This window comes from Lycorma delicatula, chromosome 2, assembly GCF_047948215.1.
Source record: "Lycorma delicatula isolate Av1 chromosome 2, ASM4794821v1, whole genome shotgun sequence".
Classification (NCBI taxonomy): Eukaryota; Metazoa; Arthropoda; class Insecta; order Hemiptera; family Fulgoridae; genus Lycorma; species Lycorma delicatula.
In genome coordinates, this window is record NC_134456.1 from 79,163,646 (window position 1) to 79,188,077 (window position 24,432).

The 24,432-nt window shown below is 32.3% G+C and overlaps 1 protein-coding gene across 1 annotated transcript in view; it reads left to right on the plus strand.

The window, feature by feature from the left end:
• The first annotated feature begins 1,379 nt into the window (after positions 1-1,379).
• stum (mechanosensory transduction mediator stumble) overlaps positions 1,380-24,432 on the plus strand; it is a 47,993-nt gene continuing 24,940 nt past the window's right edge. Inside the window, exons 1-2 of the mRNA XM_075357570.1 lie at positions 1,380-1,399; positions 21,121-21,742. Coding sequence (XP_075213685.1) covers positions 1,380-1,399; positions 21,121-21,742 — 642 coding nt within the window. The remainder of the gene's footprint in view (positions 1,400-21,120; positions 21,743-24,432) is intronic.

The following is a 24,432-nucleotide window of genomic DNA, read 5'->3' on the forward strand; positions in this document are numbered from 1 at the left end:
ATTAATTTTTACTAGCTCATACAAACTGTCTCCTTCTTTAATGCTACCGCCTAGTTTTACCCTTAGGCCATTCGTTTTTGGTTCTCTTTTCTATCTTCCTAAAGGACTCTATATCAAATTCCAGGTAACTGAGGCTTCAGAAACAGAATCATTTGATCCTCCACAGTAAACCACGGAGGATTCCTTGCTAACGGCACCAGATGATACCGGCTATAATGGTGTGGTCAGTAATGCAGAGTTGAGTATGCATACCCTCCCCAAAGTATGTGGGATGGCTGAAATCCTAATGATTACTTAAGCCTCTCCCTTATAGGCCTTTCTGCTTTCAGGGGCTCCATTTTTGTTCGATCTAGATCTTCTTTTTTTAATAACATTATCTCCGGTTTTTCAGTTTCCTGAATGAGGATATTTTCTATCAAGACTTTTACTTTAGATGTAGTTGGCTAAGGCTTTCTTTCAGTTTTGGCCTTCTTTTGCTTCCCTTGAGTACTGGTCATAGGCTCATTCTTGGGTTTAATGGAATTCTTTTCTTGATAAACATCTGCTTTCTTCTGTGTTGGCTTTGGACTATCTCACCTTGATGGACAAATCTTCAATTTATGATCAACGATATGTTCAACCATGCTTGCCAATGTCTGTGCCAGTTCAGAAATTATGTCCTTTAGTTTAAAAGAAGCTGCAGGAACCGCAACAACCTGAGCATAGGACGTAAGTTTTGGTGATCTGCTGAGCACAATTTTTCTGGCTTCAAAGTAGCTGACCTTTTGAATGATCTTTACTTCATCCTGTATTACTACTTCCTCGTTATAGATTGGAGAGTTTTGTGATCTAGCAGAAGGATGTCCATGGCAATTAACACAAACCGGCAGATCCTTGCAAGGGTCATCCAGATGTAATAGATCACCACAGGGACAAATTTGTTTTGTAGTGCATCTCACTGCACTATGTCCAAATTTCTGACATCTAAAACAACTGCAGTAGAGTCAGGATTATTATAATTATTATTATTATTCTCAAATGAATATCCGGAAGTCTCCAGATATCCTGTGCAGCTTTCTGGATTCGGGGTTCATAGGCAGCTACATCAACTTGTTTATGGTATGTGAGTGAAGCGTATCCTTATACAGACTCAGACCAACAACTAAGCCAGAATACTTCAATAACATTGACATTTAAATCAAATAATAATATTTAGCTATTTGGATCAATGTGCTACAGCATCAGAAAACAGCTGCTACAAAAATTTGATCAGAAATGATAAACTTTTCACCTAACCATTGGCTTGGGTTTAAATTTATTTTTTCTATTCCTCTGTCCAAGGTTATCATTATGTTGTTAGTTTTTAATTAATAACAATAGATCTCTTGGCCTGGTGATATATGGATGTAACAGGTTGCAGGTAAATCCATCACACAAATAAAGAATGCTGAATGCTACCTATGGACTCCAAATCAAGAAAGCTGTCTATGCAATATCTAGTGATTTTGCTACTTTAGTCTCCTTACAAAACTGACATTCATTATAATCACATGGAATTAGTAAGTTAAATTCTCCATCTCACCTTATCCATTAATACACTCTCCTTTAAATGAAGCTCACCCAAACCTTCCCCTTAGCATAAATCAGTGATAACAGTTTCCTTTGTTTATTTTTACTGATAGTCCTGTTTACAGTATACTTCTACCCATATAATCCTCATTTCTTCATGCTACTCATGCTCTCACTTTTTCTGTTTAGCCTCCAGACCCACCATAAGCCACCGCATTAGTTCAGAGGATGAATGAGGATGATATGTATGTATGTAAATGAAGTGTAGTCTTGTATAGTCTCACGTTAACCATTCCTACCCACCAGGTTGGTCTAGAGGTGAACGTGTCTTCACAAATCAGCTGATTTGGAAGTCGAGAGTTCCAGCATTCAAGCCCTAGTAAAGGCAATTACTTTTATATGGATTTGAATACTAGATCATGGATAACCAGTATCCATGTTCTTTGGTGATTGGGTTTCAATTAACCATACATCTCAGATATGGTCGACCTGAGACTGTACAAGATTACACTTCACTTACACTCATATATTTCATCCTCTGAAGTAATACCTGATGGTAAATCCCGGATGCTAAACAGGAAAAAAGCTCAATGAACCATTCCTGAGACATGTGGTTAATCCATATGTTAACCCAACCTCCAAAGAACACCAGTATCCAAGCATATCATTCAGATCCATATAAAAGAAACTGCCTTTATAAAAACTTGAACCTTAGAACTCTCAACTTCAAAATCAGCTGATTTGCAATAACACACACCCAAACTAGTACTATCTTTCTTTCCTTAGCACTGTCTTTCTCATTATTCATTGTTCTTATACTTCATTCTACTTCTCATACATTTATGAAGAGCTCACATTTCATTTTTATAAAATAGTAGCCTCACAACTGCCTTATAAATTTCTTCATTCAGTCTAAGAGGTATTCCTCTTGTAATGTAGATTTTATTTTTTACAATTTAACCATCCTATCTGTACCTAATGACTTAATATTTTAAATTCCTTCCTCCTCTTTTAATAGAATTTGTGCTTCAACCCTTGATACATTCTTTTTTACATTATTCCCAGCACTTTTACATATACTTTAACATTCTGTCAGTATTTTGAGAAAGAACACGTACTCTAACTTCATGTTATGAGAGATTCCTGTAATGTCAGACTAGATTTGTACAAATGTATATGCCAGTACCACCTAAAGGCTACTTCCATTCCAATGAGTGTTCCATATTTTCTTAGAAAAACAAAAATAATATCATTTACAAACACCAATATCTTAAGATATTTCTCTTCTTGCTTTTTCAACCAGGACAATATCAAACGATGTGCAAAGTGTGAATGTTGACATGCACTTCTTTTATTATAATAGCATCACTTTCTTCAGGTGATCTCATTCAGATATTATTGAAATTTACATACGTTCAAAATTTTTAATCTACTTCATAAAAACAGTTTCAGAACTTTATTTATAAACACTTTATTTATAAACACATGGCTTATTGTATCTTAATCTATAGAAATAAAGATATTAATAGTTTATACCAAAGTATCTCATTTTTAATTTTAATGATTAGATTTTCAGAATATAATTACATATTTTTTAATAATTTGTGATAAAAGTTGACCTTAAATTTGGGTCTGTGATGTACATTTTAACTAACCATAAGATTGCAACTGATTCAATTTCCCTATTAATTGAATAAGGAAACATTATTCTCAATTCTTATAATTATTGTTTTATTTATAGTCTTGAATAAAAGTGAATTAACACATATTATTGTAAGTTTCAAAAATTTAGAAATTGAATTATGTCAAAATATTCATTAGAAATACGTTTAACAATAAGAAATTTAGTTTCTCATTTATTGTTAGTTGATTTCTGTAAAAAAAAAAACTATTCATAAAATGTTTGTTCAGATACGAAAAAATGATCTTTTGAGATCTGTATATCCAAAAATAAGATTTAAAACTATATAGGTTATAATACTATCAAAATCATTTTACTAATAAATATATTTTTTTATTTGCCATTACAACTTTTTACATCTATCTAATTATAGGTACAGTAATTACTAAAATATTGTTCGTAATCTATATTTGAAGAAATCTTTGTGTTAAAACATAATATTGTTAAAATCAACCATTTAAATTTTTTTTTTTAAATTAATTAAACTAAATGTTCATGTCATAGTAAGTTACATACACCTTTTTGAATCTGATTTTTGTGGTATCAGTTTAGTAAAAAATTTCATATATTTTAATCTGAAAAATTAATCAAAGGTTTATCCTAAAGTTAATGTGAGAGATAAATTATGATATTATAATTCAAATTACATTAAAATGTATTTATATAATAATGATATTTAATAAAAATGAAGTAAAAACATTTAGTTATCTAACATTAGTTAGACTGATCATGATTACTTTTCCTTAGTTGAAATCAAAATTTGATTTTAGTTGATTAACTTCTTCACAAGATCTACCAAAAACTGCAAAAAACACTTGTATTTCAATAATAGTTTCTCTCCACAATAAATTAATTTCAATTATGATTTAATTTCTTCAATATTAAAAAAATTTAAACATTAATTAAGCCAAGTATTATGTTATTCACATTATGGTACAACACTCTTTAGAAAAATAAAACATTAATCCATTAACATAAATTCAAAATTTTTCAACCAGAAAATTTTTAATTAATTTTATTCTGTTACACTTATAAACTTAAACATTTGAAGAGATAATTTGAACCATGTTGAGCTTCTCACTAAATTGTTATCCCTAAATCTTTGTGATAGTATATATCACAAATAAGATCTTGAATTTCCAACTTTCTTAGTCTTTGGAATGTTTTCCTGTGAATATTCTTTAAGCAGATATTTCATATATTGATGAGCATTATTTTTTTACAAAATTCTTAATTTTTTTTCATGCATGTCTCAAAGTAGCAGCAATAGTATATCTGATATACATATCATTAGTGAATAGTACCCTATTCTACTCCGTGATCAGATACTTAAGAGACTGGAATTACAAACTATAGTGACCTCCTTATTTAGTATCTTTTATAAAAGACTTTAGATTCATCCCTTCTTATACTGATCATTTTGTAATGTTTGTTAAGCGATCATTAAGTAAGTTTGTTCTATCAAATAGCTTTCCTATTATTTTTCTTATTCATAAGTTATTTGTTTTTCTTTTGATTCTAATGATTCTTCTTCTTATGATTCTGTTTTTGCATTATTGATCCATCAGATAGAATTTTATTAATTATTTTACTTAGAGTATATCATATTTAATATTCTTTTAATAGAAAAATGCACATAATCTGAATGTACAGAAAAATATTATGAACCTGTAAACACATATCTCAGGATGGTCGACCTGAGATGTTACAAAGACTATACTTCATTTACATTCATACATAAAATTCTCATTCATCCTCTGAAGTAATACTTTATGTTAGTTCCAAAGGCTAAACAGAAAAAGAGTTTCTTTTTTTAATGAAACAATAAAAAAACATGTTGTTTAATAAATGAAGATTGCAAGAATAAATACATTTATTCAACTGATATGAGTATTTTTAAAATGATAGTCAGCTTTTTTGAAAAGAATGAAAATGTATAAAATTGAAGTAAAAGAAATGAAAAATAAAAATGGTAAAAATACAGTTAATTTAAACAGTACAGAGGTTAAGATATTTCATAGTTTAAGAGCACTTGCGTAAAAATTGTTTACACTCCTAACATTTGAAATATGGAGTGTCCCAGTGTCCTTGGTCCTTTGGTCTTCTTATTATTCATTAACTATCAAAGGATTCATTGTTATTCTTATGTGCAAATGATACAACTGTACCTATGTTTGAAGTTTATAATTTAAACAGTTAGAAAATCTTTGTTACAGTTCAAAATATTATTCAAAGGTTGAGTTTTAACTATCTGTATATGGATAAAATCATAGTACTGTGCTTCTCAGGCAGAAGTAACATTACTTACTGTGTGGATGGTAATATAGTAATAATAAATATACTAATAATGATATTAGTCTATTTCTCTTTGTCTAAATATGAAATTTCTGAATGTCTTTTTTAGATAGATCATAAATCACACAAGTCAGTCAAATTGATTTTGTCCACATTAAAATTAGCCCAAATTAAACTATTTTACTTTAAAGTATCTTAAGAAAATGCTAAACTTATCATCATTATTAAACATTTATTATGTTTACATACATTTCTGTTTTGAAGTATTTTATAATACCTTTGAGCTCCTTCAAAAAATCAGAATGACTTTTCAAGTTAAAAAAATTAGTTGACATATGATTGATCATTAGTGCTTGTAAATATCAATCATGTAGAATGATAATCGGTAAATTAAAGTTTTAACTTATCCATGCATTTATATTTCATACATTTACAAATTATTTTATATTTATCTTTGCTTAAAAAAAAAAAAAATAATAATTCATTCTTAAGATATATTTTTTTTCACCTAACAAAATAAACATCAGATCTGTTTTCATGTAACTTGGTATAGTTTGTCATACAAAGGACTGAATATTTCCAGTGCAATTTTTTTTTATATATTACTATTGGATATATTACTACCCAATTTATTTAAATAAAATTATAAAACATTTTCTTTTACAGAAACAGTATTACCCCTTTGATGAGTTTTAAATAAAAATCTTTTAGAAAAATAATTAAAAACCCTGAATCTCCTGCATCTTTAGTTAACATATAAATGCTCAAATAATTTCCATTTAAACATTCTACATTGTTATTTTTTTTACAGTTATTGTACTTATTTAGAATTTTTCCGAATTTTTTTATTGTTAAGTATTACTATTATCTTTAACCAATTCTATGAGTGTTTGATGCTCTAATCAAATTTTTTACGATGGTTCCCTTCTAGACCCATATAGATCATAACAGGACAGTTTTATTTTATCCTTGGAATAGCATACCTAACCATTTCCTGGTATGATCTGTATAATGCATTACATTATGTACTAATTAGAATAAAATATTTTTTAATACAGAAGAGAAACATTACAGAAGAGGAATGTATAGGAAAGATTAATAACCATAAAAGAAAATGAATTAAAATAGAAAAATTATAATAATAGAAAACCTGTGATATATAACATAATCAACGAAGAAGCTAATAAGAAAATAAAAAAAGACAGTAGGATTAGTGAGAATGTGTTCATCTGAAAAAGTTTTTTAAATCGTTTAAGTTATTTGCTATTAACACAAAAATTCAATAGACTAATCAATAATAAGTATAATTAAAAATAAAAGTAAAAAAGTAGATATAATTGAAGTTAAAAGTAAAAACGCAAAATGTTCAAAATCATTTACATATAATTTCTTTGCGAGAATTAACAATTACTAATAGTAACAAGCAATCTCCAAATTATGGCTAAATTCCATATAAAACGATGGTCAACCGATTACAAGATTATAAATCAAGTTGTAATTAAAAACAAATTAGTGCCATACTAAAACCCGGGCAAAAGATCCGAGTAGATAGACTTCACACAAAAATGTAATTATAGAGAAAAGTTCCCCTTTTAATGAGACACTGAATTTAGTGCAATACTTCAAGATATTAGAAATGACCTGTACTTCAATTGTCATCTTTAATGAATTACCATCATATTTAAAAATTCTTTCCAACAATCTGTTTAAAATAAAATATTATATAAATATAATTAAATTATTATTTGTCTCAAATACGTGAATTTAAAACAGAAATTTTAATTATGATTTTTATAACAATGTTAAAGTTTATTATAAATCTATGTATTTATTGAAATTTAAAATTCAATTCTTGAGTTTTTATTTAAAGAAATAAAATTAATCTCCTTCCCAGACTTCCAATAAAAGAATTTCAGGCAAAACGTAAATCTTATGTTTTCAGTTCTAGAACATATTTCCGTCACTGAAAAAATAATTTTTATTGAGAATTTGATTTTCAATTTTGATTCTTTTTCTTTCAAATTTGTGTAGTAGAATTAATTTCAAATGGGTTGTTGTTGAAAGATTGTTCCCACAACAGCTCGTAAAACCAACGGTAGAAGTTAAATTAATACTGTAAATCATTAAAGTATTCCATTAAAATCATCTTTCTCCATTTTTTAATTTGCTAGCTGTAGTTCTGTTGCTACTGCAGTAGCGCATAGCCACAAAGAAAAAGTAGAGCGATCAGCCAAAACATTGTATATATTAGATTAATCCAAATTGCGACATTTCGTGATCTCCTTACTCCAAAAAACACAAAAAAGTATACAAATTTTCCAGAAAATGCACATACATTTTGTTGACCTATATTTTTATTAATACTGTTGGACTGGTTCAAAATAAATTTTTCAAAAATGGCTCAAAATGTTTCTGTGTATGGAAAACTGATGGTATTAAACTTTAGACTATATTAAAAACAAGGAGGGGTAGCTTTTGCCTTTTATTTTTTTAGTTTTTGTATATTGGTTGTAGACAATTGAGCTTTAGTACAATACATTTTTTTTAATTATTTCAAACTCAGAGTTTAAGTCAGTTGGATTTAGGGGTGAAGGACATTCAATATTATATTTAATAGTATTTGTCTCTTATCTCAAAAACCTACTGACCATAAAAATTAAATTTCACACAAATATTTTGCATTTTATGTATATATATTTTATATATATATATATATATATATATGTATATATTGTCGCATGTTTCGCAGCTCGATTAGAAAATTCAGAGGTTGACAATTTAGAATGTGTATGTGATTACAGTTTACTGGTTTAAAATGTTCATAATTACAACCAGAAAAATTAATAATCATAACAATGGTGATAAATACAATGATAATAATAATAATAATAAGTGGCAATTAATGAACACAAATATTAATATAGTAATTACAACCACAATAATAATCAGGATAATTGTAATAAACGATAATAATATTACATGTCAATAACAGCAAATCAAACAATAAGTACATGACATAATCAAAACAGTAAGTGTGACATAAAAACAGAGCATATTATATAACCTAATCAACAAACAATAAAAATCATATCACACATTAAATAGTCATAAATGTCAATAGTAAATATTAAATACGGATTACACACAAGAGAGAGTTCAAAATAAATAATCGTTCGGATTTATTCCAGGTAGATAAATAGAAGACATAAATTCAGACCCAAAACAAAAGAAACTGCTAGTCTTAACCCTTTTTAATCACTTGTCTTATAAGAACAAACAATAAAGTTCACTTACAAATACCTTTGTTGTCTACCCTAACAGATTATGAATGAATATATTGCTTTATTTCTTTCACTTATACACTTATAGTTTTACTGTAACTCACCGATAGTATTTCTGATTTACTTAAATTACTCGTGCCGTCACCTTAATCGTATCGAACTGGATACTCTCCTTGCTGGACTGACGTCTCGCACTCTCGTCTAGCAGATTCACACCTGTGACTCTCCTCGCTGGACTGTCATTGTAATGTCTCGCAGGACTGGTTCGCAGAACTTCGCCAAACCCACACAACTCGCAGGCTCTCCTTACTGAACTCCTCGCAGAACTGCCCTTGCGGTACCGATGCCGCAACATCTCGCAGACTGGTTCTAATAGAACTCATTTTTAGCTGGTTTTACTGGGCTATTTATACTGCTAGCCCCTTTGGCTGTCGGATCGGACCCAAGTCGAAGCGTGAGAACTGTTGACCGAGGCTTTTGTTACCATGAATTCCAAATCTGTTCTCTTCTCACCGTACAACAGGTGTTCATTGTGTGACAGCGGGCAGTATAAGAAAAGACGGTTGTTAAACGGACCTATTCTTTACAAAATGGGTTCTCCTTTTTGTCCCTTTCTGGATTCTCCATTTATTATACTTTCTATTACTTTCATAATAATTGTTAGGAATCCGTTACTCAGGCCCGCTACACCAAACTTGTTACAATATATATATATATATATATATAACAGCTTTGACAAGATATTTTACTCATACAGAGAAGGGGCATTATGATGCCCATATTAGCTTTTTCTTTTAGGAAACTGTTATTTTTTATCCTTGTTGAACAATATTATACCAAATCGAACCCACTTATTGAAGTAAATAATTGTTCCAGTAAATAAACCTTAAAACTCTAAAAATTATTTTACTAAGAATTCTGGTTTTTTTTCTCAAATATACTTTTAATATTGCATCATTTTTAAGGTAAAAACGTCATTTGTTCAAAGGGTTCAAATCAGACCAAAATTGATGATGGACTCAATTTAGAAACTCGTTATTTCCTGTACTATATATTGTATCTGACTGATCTACCTAGTAACAGAGAGTAGGTCCGAAAGTTTCGAATAACATCACTAGAACGCATGTAGTTGCGTAAACAACTGCTAAAGTGTTTGCACTTCCATTATGTGTCAGTTGTAAGTAAAATGGCTACAGTTCTCAATTGAGATGTGTAAGTACACATCTCAATTCCCCCCCCCCTCACACCGATGGAGAAGAACACCTGCCTCGTAATGTCTCTGGTCGCCACAGCACCCCTTCCGTTCCTACCCATGAGTGGTTTAATCGGAGGATATCTTCTTGTCCTCAAATTGATCACATTCCACAGTCATCAGTTGACCTCGTGAGGTACCACTCGATCAGTTGACCTCGTGAGGATGCAGATGCCTCGAAAGACATCAGTAAATTCCGCCCTAGTCAAGTTTCGCCTTCAAAGAAAACATGAGACACTTAAATCTACCACGTAGCCCCAGAAACTGCTAAACTAACAGCCTATTCGCGGAAGATCAAAGACCCCACACGCCTAACTCTATTAAATTCTATCACCTCCTAAACCGTATGTACCCACTTTACAATACGATTATTTCAATAATTAATGCCACGACAGCATATTAATAATTTCAGTCCACCATGCCACGACAGCATCAATAAATTTAGTAAGCGGAGTGCTAACAGCGAGAATAAATGTCCCAGGGGACCTCAGGTCTGGTCCTTGGAGAGCTTAGTATAATCTCTAGTCTCCTACTTCAGCTCCAACTTTCAGGACCGCTTGGATTTACAGCTAGGTTGATCACAACCAACATTTACTTATTTGCCCCTTAATAAGTGTGGACTCCAATTCAACAAATCACCATGCTAAAGTTTGCAAATCATACCCGGGAGAGTGAAGATCACACTCCCAAGCACGATCCTGTCCGGGCGGACCCTAACCACCCGGGTTACTAACACTAAGTGAACCCGCAGTTGCCAGCGCAAGATGCAAGGAGAAGTAAGCTAGCCAAGTACCACAGTCAACACAAGGTTTTCTGGGCTCTTGAGTACGGCAACTACAGTACAGCGTGCGTTTTGTTTCGATTTAACATTGATCCTCCAACAAGAAAGAGCATACATAGTTGATTTCACCAGTTTGAACAATCAGAATGTCTGTAAAGGCAAGAGCATGGGCTGACTGTGTGTGGTAGAGGAGAGAATGTGAGATGAATTGAAGAAACCTTTCTACAAAGCCCAAGAAAGTCAACCCATAGAGCGAGCAGAGAACTTGGAATTCATCAACCAACTGTCTGATGTATTTTGAGGCGCCGTTTTCTTTTCAAGACATACTGCCTACAATCTTTACATACTCTTCACGGAGGTGACAAACCAAAGCTTGCTGAAGTTTTCGATCAAATACTTGAAACACGTTTCTTCCGCGTTTAATTTTTAGCGATTAAGCAACGTTCCATCTCAGTGGAAAAGTCAATAGACACAATGTTAGCATATGGAGTCAGCAAAATCCCCATGACACACTGCAACATGAGAGAGACTTCCCTAAGGTTAATGTATTTTCCACCTTATTGCAAAGAAAGGTTTATAGACCACACTATTTTGCAGAACTACAGTTACTGGAAAAACGTCCAGGACATGCTGGAAAACTGGCTTTTACCTCAACTAAATAAAGATTCTCAAGACTTCATTCTTCAATAGGACGAAGCTCCACCCCATTGAAACCTAGATGTTCAATGTTATCTGAACGAATCTCTACCTCAATGATGTATAGGACGCATCGGGAATGAAGACCTGGCTCTTCAGTTCTTGCCTCCGAGATCACCTAATCTCACGCCATGTGACTTTTTCTTGCGGGAAATTGTGAAAGATGCAGTTTACCTCTACCAACAAATCTAGCCGACCTGCGGAACTGTATCACAACTGCAGTGAACTCAGTAACACAAGATATGCTTCCTCGCGTGCAGGACAAGTTCAGCTACCGCTCAGATATGTACCGTGCAGGCGGAGGGGGCAACATTGAAAATTTATGAATTGTATCTGTAAACTTAATTGTGAGTATTTCAAATGTAATTTACTTCACATTTGTCATTAATTCTTAATTTAGACCAATACAGAGTGACGAAATAGTGTCTATTATTTTGAATTATCCTTATTTCCATTTTAAAATTTTGTTGAACATAAGAATATCGCCGGAAAAGTTTGCAACTCTTTTTCTTTGCAGCTTTTATCCTTTTTCAAAGCTTCTTTTTGACCAAATAACGTCATATTGAAATTTAAAAAAAGTAGTACTCTTATTAAGAGTACCGTAGACCATGTATGAAACGGTTTATTTAAGCTGAATTATAAAAAAAATTTATTAAATTGATAAAAAGTTGATTTTCTTCAATTCACCGCATTAGAATTTTAAAAAGTGAAATTTATTGTCAAACCTAACCACGTCTCATTGTGTTCTTATGGAAGTCTATACTTAAAAATTTTACTTCTTAAATATTAATTTAAAAATATTTTTATCGATTATTTTCTGTTCACGTATATTTAAAATTGTTATTTTTCCTTTCAGGAAGTCTGTTAAAAATGAACGCATTTCTTAATGTGATTCAAGGTCAATTTCTGTTATTGTAATCACCCTCTTGCACGTCATCAGAGGAAAACTACATGATTTTTTCCAAGGCCATAATCATTTTTAACTTTTGCCTGATACAGTCGTACGTATAAATATGTGTTAACAGAATACGGAATTTTTTTATTTTTCTATGGAATCCGTTAGAAGGAAGCTTTTATAAGAGTATAATATATGTATTAATAGATTTTCTATTGAAATTGCAAATGTGTAAAAGAAACAAGTACTTTATATATATTTATTTATATAAAAACTTTTTTGCATTTTGTTGATTTACCCGTTGTAAAGCACTAATAAAAATTGATTTTAATAAGAATTCAAATAATATAAATAAATGTAATAAAGTAAATTTAAAAACGAGTTATTGAATTTCAGTAACGAACATGCTTTATTATAACTTTAAGCGTTACGCTTAAATTAGAAGTGGAATGTTACATGCAACATTCCACTTTTAATTCTCCACAAGCTGTCGTGTATTAAGATGTAAACATAGATTCAGTATTTCGGCTCAGTTAAAAAGTTTAATTGTTAGGATTTATTGATTTCTTAGATGCAGATTTTTATGAACCGATTGTTCCTCTTATGACATTAACGTCCACTGAAATAAAATTTATTTATGACATAAGTTTGTCTAGAAGTTTTTTCTACAAACGAAATATAACGAACTCCTGAATTTTTCCTTTCAAACCCCATTTTAGAAGACTGCCTGAATCATATTCTGCTATAATTGATCTCCAAGAAACATTTCAGTCACGATTATTAATTTATCTGTAAAAAAAATAAAATAAATCGCAACCTATTTAAATAAAGTTCAACAAGTATTCGTTGGAGAAATACCTCTGAAAATAGGATTTATCATTCTATAAAAAGCAGCTTACATTAAAAATTTTTCTAAATCTTTTTGATTAACTTTTTTTTATCGCTGATAATGATAAATAAGTTATAAGATATTTTTTTTAGAATTGAATTCGACTTTTTTAGTGTTATTTTTAAGTTAAGATTTCAGTCAAAATACTTAAAAAATATCACAAATATCCTGCCTGGTACTTTGTTTTTGGCCTGTTACATCGTTTTGGAGCCGGACCTGCTCTAATATGAACACAGCCCCAAGGGTGACTCAGAGGAAATTATTCACTCCTACAATCCTTCCGCCATCTTTGTACGGATGATCTTTGTGTCAAGATGATCAACATCTTGACACCGCGTACCACGCCCGTTTGGTCCGCAGAATAGTCTTCATGATGTTATCTGGGAATGCCGAATTCTCTCTTGTATGCTTCCCTATGCTTCAGAAACCGATCGCACACAAACACCGTGTGTTCCGTGGTGTCCTTCTCCCCGCAATATCCCCATTCCGCAAAGGATCTCAACGTCCGCTCGGTATATTTTGAAACACCCGGTAACCCGATAAGGAATACACACGGTAACCGGTAAGGAATTATATGAACTCGTAACCAGTTCCCGTGTTTGTGGTGCAGCCATCTCTGGAGGTCCAGGATCAGTCTGTAAATTCATTTGTCTTTTCAACTGATCCAACCTCCTGCTACCTGCGGACAAGCGATGTCTTCACATCTGCCTTATTTGCTCTACTGGTACTTCTCCTCCCTTTTCCGAACGATGAGATCCAGGGCTGTAACTCTGGCCATTGCACCGGGGGCATCGCCCGAAATGATACCATACCTGCAGCGTACCCGAAGGAAGACGACCCAGTGAACACAGCTAAGAATGGCACAGGCTCTCTCCCTTTACAGCGCGATGGACCGTATTAGTGCACCGTACAAAACTTGAGAGACATTACCTGGGACAAGATCATCCGCTTCGATGTGCAGGGATTCTGGATGTTGGTCATTATCCTGCCGATGACGGCTGCCGTTTGTTCGGACTTAACCGACATTTCTCTTAAGTGTTTCTGAAACGTGGCGTTTTTATCTAACCACACCCCCGAAGTACTTCACTGCAGGGGTAGGATGGAGTTCCGCGGTACCGATTCTAAACAAATCGGGGTCACCTTACGCCTACCCGAGACTGCAACCGCTTGAGTCTTCGACAACGAAAGCTGAAGCCCGATCTCCTACAGGCGCGTGACAGTAATATTTAACGCCTGGTTTGCAGTAACCATCACCGCCCGTTCCGACTTGAGCGTTACAACGAGTGTCAAGTCGTTGGCAAACCCGGTCAGGGCTGTCCCAACGGACAGGACTTCGTCGTTCGCGATATTCCATAGTGTTGGCCTTGTTATTGAACGCTGTAGAACACTGCAACTCATCCTGATCCAAACTTCTCCTTCAGCGGAACTACCCGTCGCCGAATCCCGTACTTACCCAACACCGTAACGTGCACATAATTGAGGTACAATGAAATAAATAAAACTAAAAATTCAAGAACTAATAAAACTCCTTGATAACTGTGAAATACCAAGAAATAGTATAACGACTATACCTAATGGGCATTAAACAACTATTATTCAACGATACAAAAATATTAGAGGTATATCAATTTGTATCTTCTCAACCAAAATTTGATACATTCACCTAATTTTTTTTTCTAAGAACTAAGTGTGCATTTATTATAATGTAAAAAAAATAAGTTAAAATTTTGGTGATATTATTAACACGAAAATGGATATTAAAATTGATTTTAAACTAGAAAAAAACATTCAAACACCATTTTCAAAAAATATATTAAATTTCTAACTAGGTGGCATTCTGATTGTTAAACAGCCATTAGTGTACTCGTACACTGGGTGGGTTTTATTATTAAAAAAAACTCTTAATAGCTAACACAAATTAAAAAAGGTGATTAAAATAAATAAAAATAATTTATTATCATTTTTCTTTTATTTTTTTTTGTGTTTGGTTTTTTTTACTAATTCATTAGCATCAACTTCTGATGAAGATTATTTAAGAATAGAGAGGCTATCTACTTTTAGAGTTAAATAAAGTTCTACTTCTTTGTAAGCAGTTTTGAGCGTTTTCTGATTTCGAATTTATATTGTTACATAGCTTTCAACTTAGTCTGATTGCAGTGGAGTATCAATATTATTGAAAAATTTAATAAACTTCGAAACGTTTTTATAAATATACATTTTTTAATTATTAGTTATTAATTTAATTAATAATTTTTCTTTAATTATTTTTTAGAAGTTAGGGAAGTTTGTTTATAATATTGAACGTGTATTGTAAAAAAATTCTGTTGTGTTGCTTTATCATTTTAATTATTCCTTAAGCATTCACTTGAATGAGCTAGAATGTTGACTGAACTGCTCGAAATGTTACGTGATAGTATTAAAAAGGGAGAGAGTAAAGGAAAGGTTTGTTTATCGATGGAAAACTAAATATTAATTTAACAACTTATATCACTTATAGAAAATTTCAATAAAATAACTAATTATCAAACAAAATTAAAATAAAGCTGACAACACAGTTGTTTCTGATGTACGGCTTACACTCACATACACACATAACTCAATTTAAAATATTTACAATATAATTTATTGTTTATTTAATTCAATGACTCTAATTAAAGCGCGCGCGCATACAGTATTTAATTCGCGCGGGTGTGGCGGTACTAGCGGCGACGGTCGGTACTGACTAAATTAACGTAATTTCACAACTTATATGAAAAAATTTTCGCTTGTACGGTTGGCAGACTGGTTTAGCCGCAAGGCTTAACGCACCAGGTACCGAAGCAACCGGACGACCGAGTTCGAGATCCAGTCGGACCGAATTACTTTTTTACACTTTAAATATATTAATTTATTTAATTCTACCGCTCAGCTGTGACGTCACAACATAGCAGTGGTTTAAAGCAGTTTTGGAGTGGGAGTACGATTTTGAAAAACCTTTTTTTACAAATATTGTTATTTTTTAACTGTTTTAAGAAATGTGCCCAAGAAAAATATGACATTGATTAGACAAAATCTTGAGATACTAAGGATGACCTTGCTCTACAGCCTCACCCCCTTAACCTTTAAATTGAGAATGTAACCGCATCATTGCCCATATACAGAAGTAATCTGAACAAAGTTTGGTCAAAATGGTAGTTCTGGAGATATAAGGTAATTTAAAGGCCAACACTGAACACACACACACATACATACGAACATTAATATCTGGGAAATTTCCATCAGTTTTTTTGGATTCTTAGGTGTCAAAATATCAAGATCCAGTGAAAACCGCATGTGCCCAAATTGAACCTCTGTTATAGTGCTGTCTAGACTGTTAGCGCTAATTCGGATATAATAATTATTCAGATCTAGAAGGATTGCACAATTTAATGTGATGATCTTGTGCGATATCTAGATGTGTCCAATATATTACCATTATATGAAATGTGACAAGTAAAAAAATGTAATCAGTTCCCAAAAATTAAAAAATTTTTTTTTTTTCAGTTTTAACGTAAATTAATTCACGTTTACTTCTAGATTAAATGATAATAAATATTATCTACTGTATAACTTCGTAGGTTGGATACCGACTGTTACACTGAATTGATTTTATTGAACCAAGAAACAGTTTGATTCTTGACAGGTTTGGTACTTTTCATTTCTGAAATTCAAGTCATTATCTTTGCATTAAAGTAAGTGCTAATCTATGATTATTATTTAAGTAAACATCTTATCAATTGATCATGGGCAAACACAATCATATATTAAAATAAAGAATCTTTTTGGCGTTAATGTAGAACAAATCTAATTATAGTTTGATTTTGGTAGAGATTAGTTCAAGGCTATTCACTATTGAAAGAGAATAACAATTTAACATAATATATCCAAGTACAATAATAATTGGTATTTATTGCTCTAGATAAAACAATAACCTAACATATGCTTTAGAAGTAGTCATTCTGTGGGTACATAATTTCCTCTTCTATCTTCTTTTGTTATCCTTGATCTCTTATTATAGCATATGTTTAAGTATTCTTCACAAAATCATTGATTAGTTATGTACTACTTCTATTCTGGATACAGATACCTACCAAGAGATTATGGTGGGATGAACCTCCACCCTTCTGAAGGAAGGTTAAAGTACTCTTTTCAATTGGGTGGTTTCATTTTGCATTTACTTTGCTGGTAGATCATACCCTTATCAACAGCTACTTATTTTTTTAACCTTCATTCTTCCTCTCTGGTAGTTATCTGTGGGTTTTTGCTAGACATTCATAGGATTTGCATTAATGATGTGAGGACTTCTTTGAGTTAATGAATCCTTTGATATTTGTATGATTATATAGAGGTACCTCTGTCTGCAGACTTTTTCAAGGATTCTAGCTCCTACCCTTCATCAATTCAAAAAGTCTTTCTTACAGCCAGGATTGCTTATTGGATAAAGCCAGGACTGTTAACCTTACTAATTAATTACCATATCCTAGATCCCATCTTTATTCAATTACACCACACCTCATGCTATGGAAATTGCTGGCCACCTATTATGTTATGATCATGCTGCCACAGTTTAGTTGCCAACAAATATCAGATGACCAACAGGGCAGCTACTTGGGAAGGTGGCAGCTCTGCTTGCAGACTTGTTCAGAGATTTTATTTTTTATTTGAAGATGGGTCATAGAAAAAAAGTCTAATGAAAATTTTCAATCGGACATATGATATCATAACATGCACATAATTGAGTCATGATGAAATAAAACTAAATAATCAAGAACTAATAAAGCTCCTTGATAACAGTGAAATACCAAGAAACAGTATAGCGACTATAGCTTAGTGTCATTAATCAGCTCATTTGGAAGTCGAGAGTTTCAGCGTTCAAAGTCCTAGTAAAGCCAGCTATTTTTACACAGACTTGAATACTAGATCGTGGATACCGGTGTTCTTTGGTGGTTGGGTTTCAATTAACCACACTTCTCAGGTATGGTCGAACTGAGAATGTACAAGACTACACATCATTTACACTCATACACATCATCCTCATTCATCCTCTGAAGTATTATCTAAACGGAAGTTACCGGAGGCTAAACAGGAAAAGAGAGAGAGAGAGCTTAGTGACATTAAACAACTATTATTCATTGATACAAAAATATTAGAGGTGTATCAATATTTATCTTCTCAACTAAAACTTGATACATTCAACTATTTTTTTTTTCTAAGAAGTGATTGTACATTTATTATAGTGTAAAAAAAATCGTATGACCATACAATATTTGTTTTAAAGGTCTTTGCGAGACAAGCAAAGTGGTGTCAAAAGAAATTAAATGCTGACTATTTAAACCAAAATGGTGACCACAAACATCATTATGTTAATTAAAACATGAGAAAATTAATTATTAACATTTTTCAACTACTTCTGTTAATTAAACTTGCTGTCTGGAATTTAAAAATAATTAATTTACTCATTTTTTAAGATTAACATTTTATTTTATAAGAAACTTTTGAATACAAAGATTTAAACTTTTGAACTGAATTGTTCATACATAATAAATCTATTAAACTACGAATTAAAAATTAACTTATTTTTAAATATTAAAACACATTTACTTTTTACATGACTGCCCAAACAGGAGTGTAATGTATTTAAAGTGTATATTGTTACCACATATATGCCAAATTTAATATTGGCTGACAAAAACGGTAGCAGCTCAGATGTCAGCTGGAGCACAGTATACGTACGCGCTGGTACAAGCGTCACTCCCGCCGCGCAGATGACCGCGCAGTTTTCCCACCATAGCGGTGCTGCGGCCCCACAACTGTCAGGTCTCAATAAAAGAGCGTGCATGAGAGTAAATTGTTAATTTATTGTCGAATGGAAGATGTTCCCTGGCCGCCTCAACGTGGGACTTCCCGGCGGATGCCAACATCCCTGCCGGTTCAGCAGGTCTGGCCGGCCCGCCGAAGGAGCCACTGGACGCGGACGCTACCTTCCCGCTCCAGCTCGCCGGGCTTCAATCACCCTGGCCGGAGGACTCAGCAGCTGGAGCCGGCACAGCATGGGATAGCTCGGGGAAAACCACCTTGGCCTCGCCGGCGAAAGACGACCGACGCCGACACAACACTGCGGGGCTCTAGGGGCCACCACTTCCGCTCTGTAGTGAGGACCCAACTGCCGCTGAGGAGAAGCCCGGTCTTTTTTCAATGGACGAGCCGCAACTCCCCGACTTCGCCGAAGACCAGCTTCTGGACCCAACAGTTCTTCTCAGAGCTAACGCAAAAAACAGCCCTTTTCAGGGCTACTTCAAGGTTATAAATTACGAGCCTTTGAAGCCATTCGATAACAGCCCTTCTGAGGGTTACTACAAGGTAATTAAGTGCCATGTGCCGTCGAAAATTCAAACAGGGTATGTGTTTGCTAGTATAATGGAACCAAATCAGAACAAATATTAACTTATATACTCAGAAATGGACCTTATTTAGCGTACAAATATACTGTTTACAAAGCTACATCTGCTATTAGAAATTAATGTGAATGAATTATTAGATAAAATTATATTCATAGGTATAGTAGTTATACTACATACAGAATTCTCACCCACACAGTCTTTAATTATCCTTTATTAAAAAGCAATGTCTGTCAGCAATGTTTTTTTTTTTTTGGCAGTTAAGGTTTTTAATATTACCTCTTGTTCAATTACAAGTTTAAATTTTGCTGTATATCATTCTAACTAATACATACTGAAAATAATATTTTTCAGTAAATCTGTATACTGTTTTTTCTGCCCCCTGTCAATTAGCTTGTTTGCTGTACTTCTCCATTCCTTTCTATACTGAACTAATCTTTTAATTTCAACATGTTAAGTTCTGTTCCCTAATTCAAAGATTTAATGATTCTTATATTTTTTATCACCTTTGAGTAGTTCCCACCATAAAAATACAGTTGAAATTTTATTTTATCTAAAAGGATGTAATCACAGTATACAAATAAGAAACAAACACAAAGAATCCATTTCTTTGAAAAATGCAGCTGTAATTCTCCATTCTTTTCAGTCACACAATACTCAAAGCTTAATAAGCCTTTATTGTTTGTTGAAACCATAACAATCATGCTGGAGCCTCAATAAACACTGAAAAGGTGATTACACCTTTCAAGATTCATTCCTTTGTCTAGTCCTTTCTCAGATATCGACCTAATATGATAGTATATTTACAGTACCTGTAATTACTGCTAGTATACTGGTAGTATTATACTAGTATACTGCTAGTATAGTAGTATTTATACTAGTATTATACTGTAACTATAGTACAGATTTGCTAACCAAAAAACAGAAGTTCACTTACCGATGACAAGAATTCCTTGAAGTCATTTATTTAGGATTAAGTATATATCATTATAGAATAAATCTCTGTAATAGTAGTTTTATGATTGTTACATTAGGTATGACAGGTACATAAGGCATATATACAGTTCTTCATCCCAGAGAAGAATACATGTCACATTCATCCCTGGGATGATTAAAATAAATATTTGTAGGGCTCACTGCGCATAAAATAAAAATAAAATTCTTACTATAAGGTACATATCAAACACAGACATATAATATGAAACAATCTTATTATGAATGAAAACTGATGAAAAACACAAAAGAAATAAAGAAGGTTAAATCTGGTCAATAAATTTTTATCTGCAATAACTGAGTTCTTAAAGAAAACAAAATTTTTTTTTTTTATAAAATCTTTATGTATTTCTTTATGGTAATATATATTATTATTAATTCATTTTTTTTCAGATCACCTCAAGTTACTCCGTTGACCAATGCTACACAAGCAGTAAAAAAGAAGACTGAGGAGTCAAAGTCTAGCAAAAAATGTTGCAAATGTTGCAAGACACCACAGTGCTGCAATAGAATAACAAATGGTATTTCTCAGCTCTGCTCAAAACTCAATTGTTGTAAGAATTCATCATGCTGTAAAAAATCAGAAACAGCAACTAAAAGTACACCATTTTGGAGAAAGATATTCTGTTGTTGCGGGAAAAAAGAACCTGGAGCAAAAAAAAAGAAACCAAAATCAAAAGAAGGCTGTTTTAAAAGATGTTTTAAATGGCTTTTTTGTTGCGGATGTTGCAAAAAAGGAAAAAAGAAAAGAAGTGAAGAAAGCAAGTGCTGTACAAAATGCAAAAGTTGTACTAGAGGTTGTTGTAATGGATGTAAAAGAGGATTAGGAAAATGTTGGCGAGCAATTTTTTGCTTGAACCGTGGATGTTGTCAGAAAATAAGAGATAAATGTTGTTGTACAAAGGCTGGTTGCTGTCTCCCAGGAGGCTGTTGCGGCCGTGCACTGATGCCTGGTGAAGAACGTCATGATCCAAAGCGACAAAGTACTAAGAGTCAACATGCAAGAAAACGAGATGTAAGTACATATATTTCTATCATATTTTTATATTTTTAAACAAGTAGCTACTGAAATCTAAAACAAACTAGTTAGTACATTTTACAACAATCAGCAGTATGGTAATAATAATGTTTTTTTCAATATCATCTTACCTGATGACAGCTGAGAATCCAAAGTAATCTGGTGACTGGTCTTATCTAGTCTAATCTTAACCATTCTTGAGTTGTAATATCACTAACTAAACTCTCAATAAGCAAATTAAGTCATTTGTTTCTCCTTCTCTCCTTCACAGATTATACTATGTGCGTTTTGGTATCCATTTCCTCAATCTCTTCTTTTACCTGGTCTTAAACTGCATTATCATGGCTGCCAAAATTTTCTTCTGATATTTTACTTCAAACCAGTATTCTACTGGTCAAACCAGTTAATTTATGACTTTCAATACCTCATAAAACAGTACATTTAATTCGTTTCTCACTTCTTCATTTCGTTTTATATCCACCTTAGTGTACCCAGTGGATAAGCATCTCATTTCTGCTGATTCAATTAAAGATTTTTACTACTGTGACATGACCCAGGTTTCACTCTAATACAATAAACATGTATGGCCAGTGTCATAAAATTTAATTCTTGTCATCTTTCATGTTCTGTTTTTTAACTTCCATGAACAGCTGCTCTAAATGTATTTAGTTTATTAAAAAACACTCCCGTCTTAAAAACAATTGACACAAGTCTTTACAATTTATTCAATTTATTAAAATACACTGCCATTTTTAAAGACACAAGTCTTCATAGCCAAATAACTAACATTGAAATTTGTTCTAATGCTATCAATGACTGTTTTGCCTTGATTAAGTATTTGTCTTTAGAGTTTATTGTCTTCGATTTCTTTAAAGAATCTCATTTTATAATCAACAAAAGCCTGTTTAACATAATTAATTGCTCTCTGCAGATTGCTTTAGTCTCCTCAGTTACACTTTATCATCTGCATAAAACAAGAAATTCAACCTATAATCAGACAAAAGTAGAAGCTCCTGGGTTTTTCCATTGGTTTTTCTTTTTTCCATTCGCTCAGATTCATATCAATATAAGTATCAAAAGTTTTTGGAGACATGCTACTAATCCTTTTACTCTCTTGCTAGTGTACCTCCTGAGGTCAAATTATTACTTATTTAAACATAAACTGCAGATTTGTCCTAAGTACTCTTTGTAATCAACATCAAGTGACAAGAAAGTCTTTTTTTGGTTCATAATTTCCCACAATATTTCTCTGTTAATGTTATCAAGTCTTTTTTCTAAGTCATATACAGTAAAAGAAAGATGAATTTCCTATTCAAATGATCTTCTTTTCTCAATCAACTGCTTAAGTAAGAAAATTACATCTGATTTTATTTTTCTTAATCCCATCTGTTGTTTTTCTGCCAGACAATCAACAATAATTTTAATCACTCATAATTATTTAAGCATAAAACTTAAACACAGCTTTCAGCAAACTAATGCACTGTAATTGCGTTTATTTTTAGAAGAAATTCCTTTCCATAGAACATAAAGAGAATCTACAAGACTAAATCTACAAGATAATGATCCTAAATTATATCGTATCCTCTGTACACTAAAGTATTCTGTGATTGCCCTGAAAACCTATTATTTACTATAATTTAGTAAATTAATGATCACAATCCTTTAGCTCCCTACATGTACTTGTGTACTTATATGTGTCACGCTTTCTGAGAAGAGGGTTGGTTATATTTAATTTATTGCAAATTCTTTAGCATAATCACAATTTCTATTAGAAGTGTCTTCTCCAAATACCTAGTACACAATTTGGTCAATTGATTGACTTCCAACTCTTGTACTTATATCTCCTGTTATCATAACATCTTTCACTGTTGATTTGCTGAAATTGTTTGCACAACTCTATTTTTTCCAACGTTTTCCCTTCTTCTGGGGCATTAACTCCTATGATCAATAAATTTCCTCATGAGTATTTGAGCTGTACAGTCACTATTCTATCTGACAAGACACAAATCTACAATTCTGTATTTTATCTTGTTACTTTTCATTTATCATAAAAGCTATCTGTACCCTAATTGTGCATTCTTTATTCCAGACACTACATATCATTAAATAATTATTAATTATTATTAATAAATAATTATTATTAATTTTTTACAGCATTATAAGCTTCTGTTTGATTTCCATGATCAATATAGCATACATTTTTGCTTCCTCCAGTTTCTTTGATCGTTCCTGTTTTTTGCTAATTATTCTGTATTCTTCAATACATCCTTTCCAAGATCTTTTATTTTTTATGTTCTGGACTTTTTATCTATATTTTCAATCCAACTTCCACAGTTTTCTGTTGCTGCCAGTAATGAACTGCATATGGTGAGACTGTTGGTGGAATTGCTAACTTGGAGTATCTGGACCTGCCCTGAGTTTCATTCAGAGACCAACTTCCTAAGCTTTTCAATCTTCTCCATAGAATTTTTCCAATCTGCTGAAGAAACTTCCTAAGAATAACAAGTGAGGACCTTATAACTTAGTGCTACCATTCAAAGCCAGATTGATTCAAGTTTTTAATCAGGTTGTTACGCCTTCTGACCACACTTCCATCTAGTTGAAGGATAAACCAATTTGCAGCATTAACATTATGATTCAAATTAAGTAAAATCAAATTTTTGTTAAGTAGAAAAACTAAGTTAATG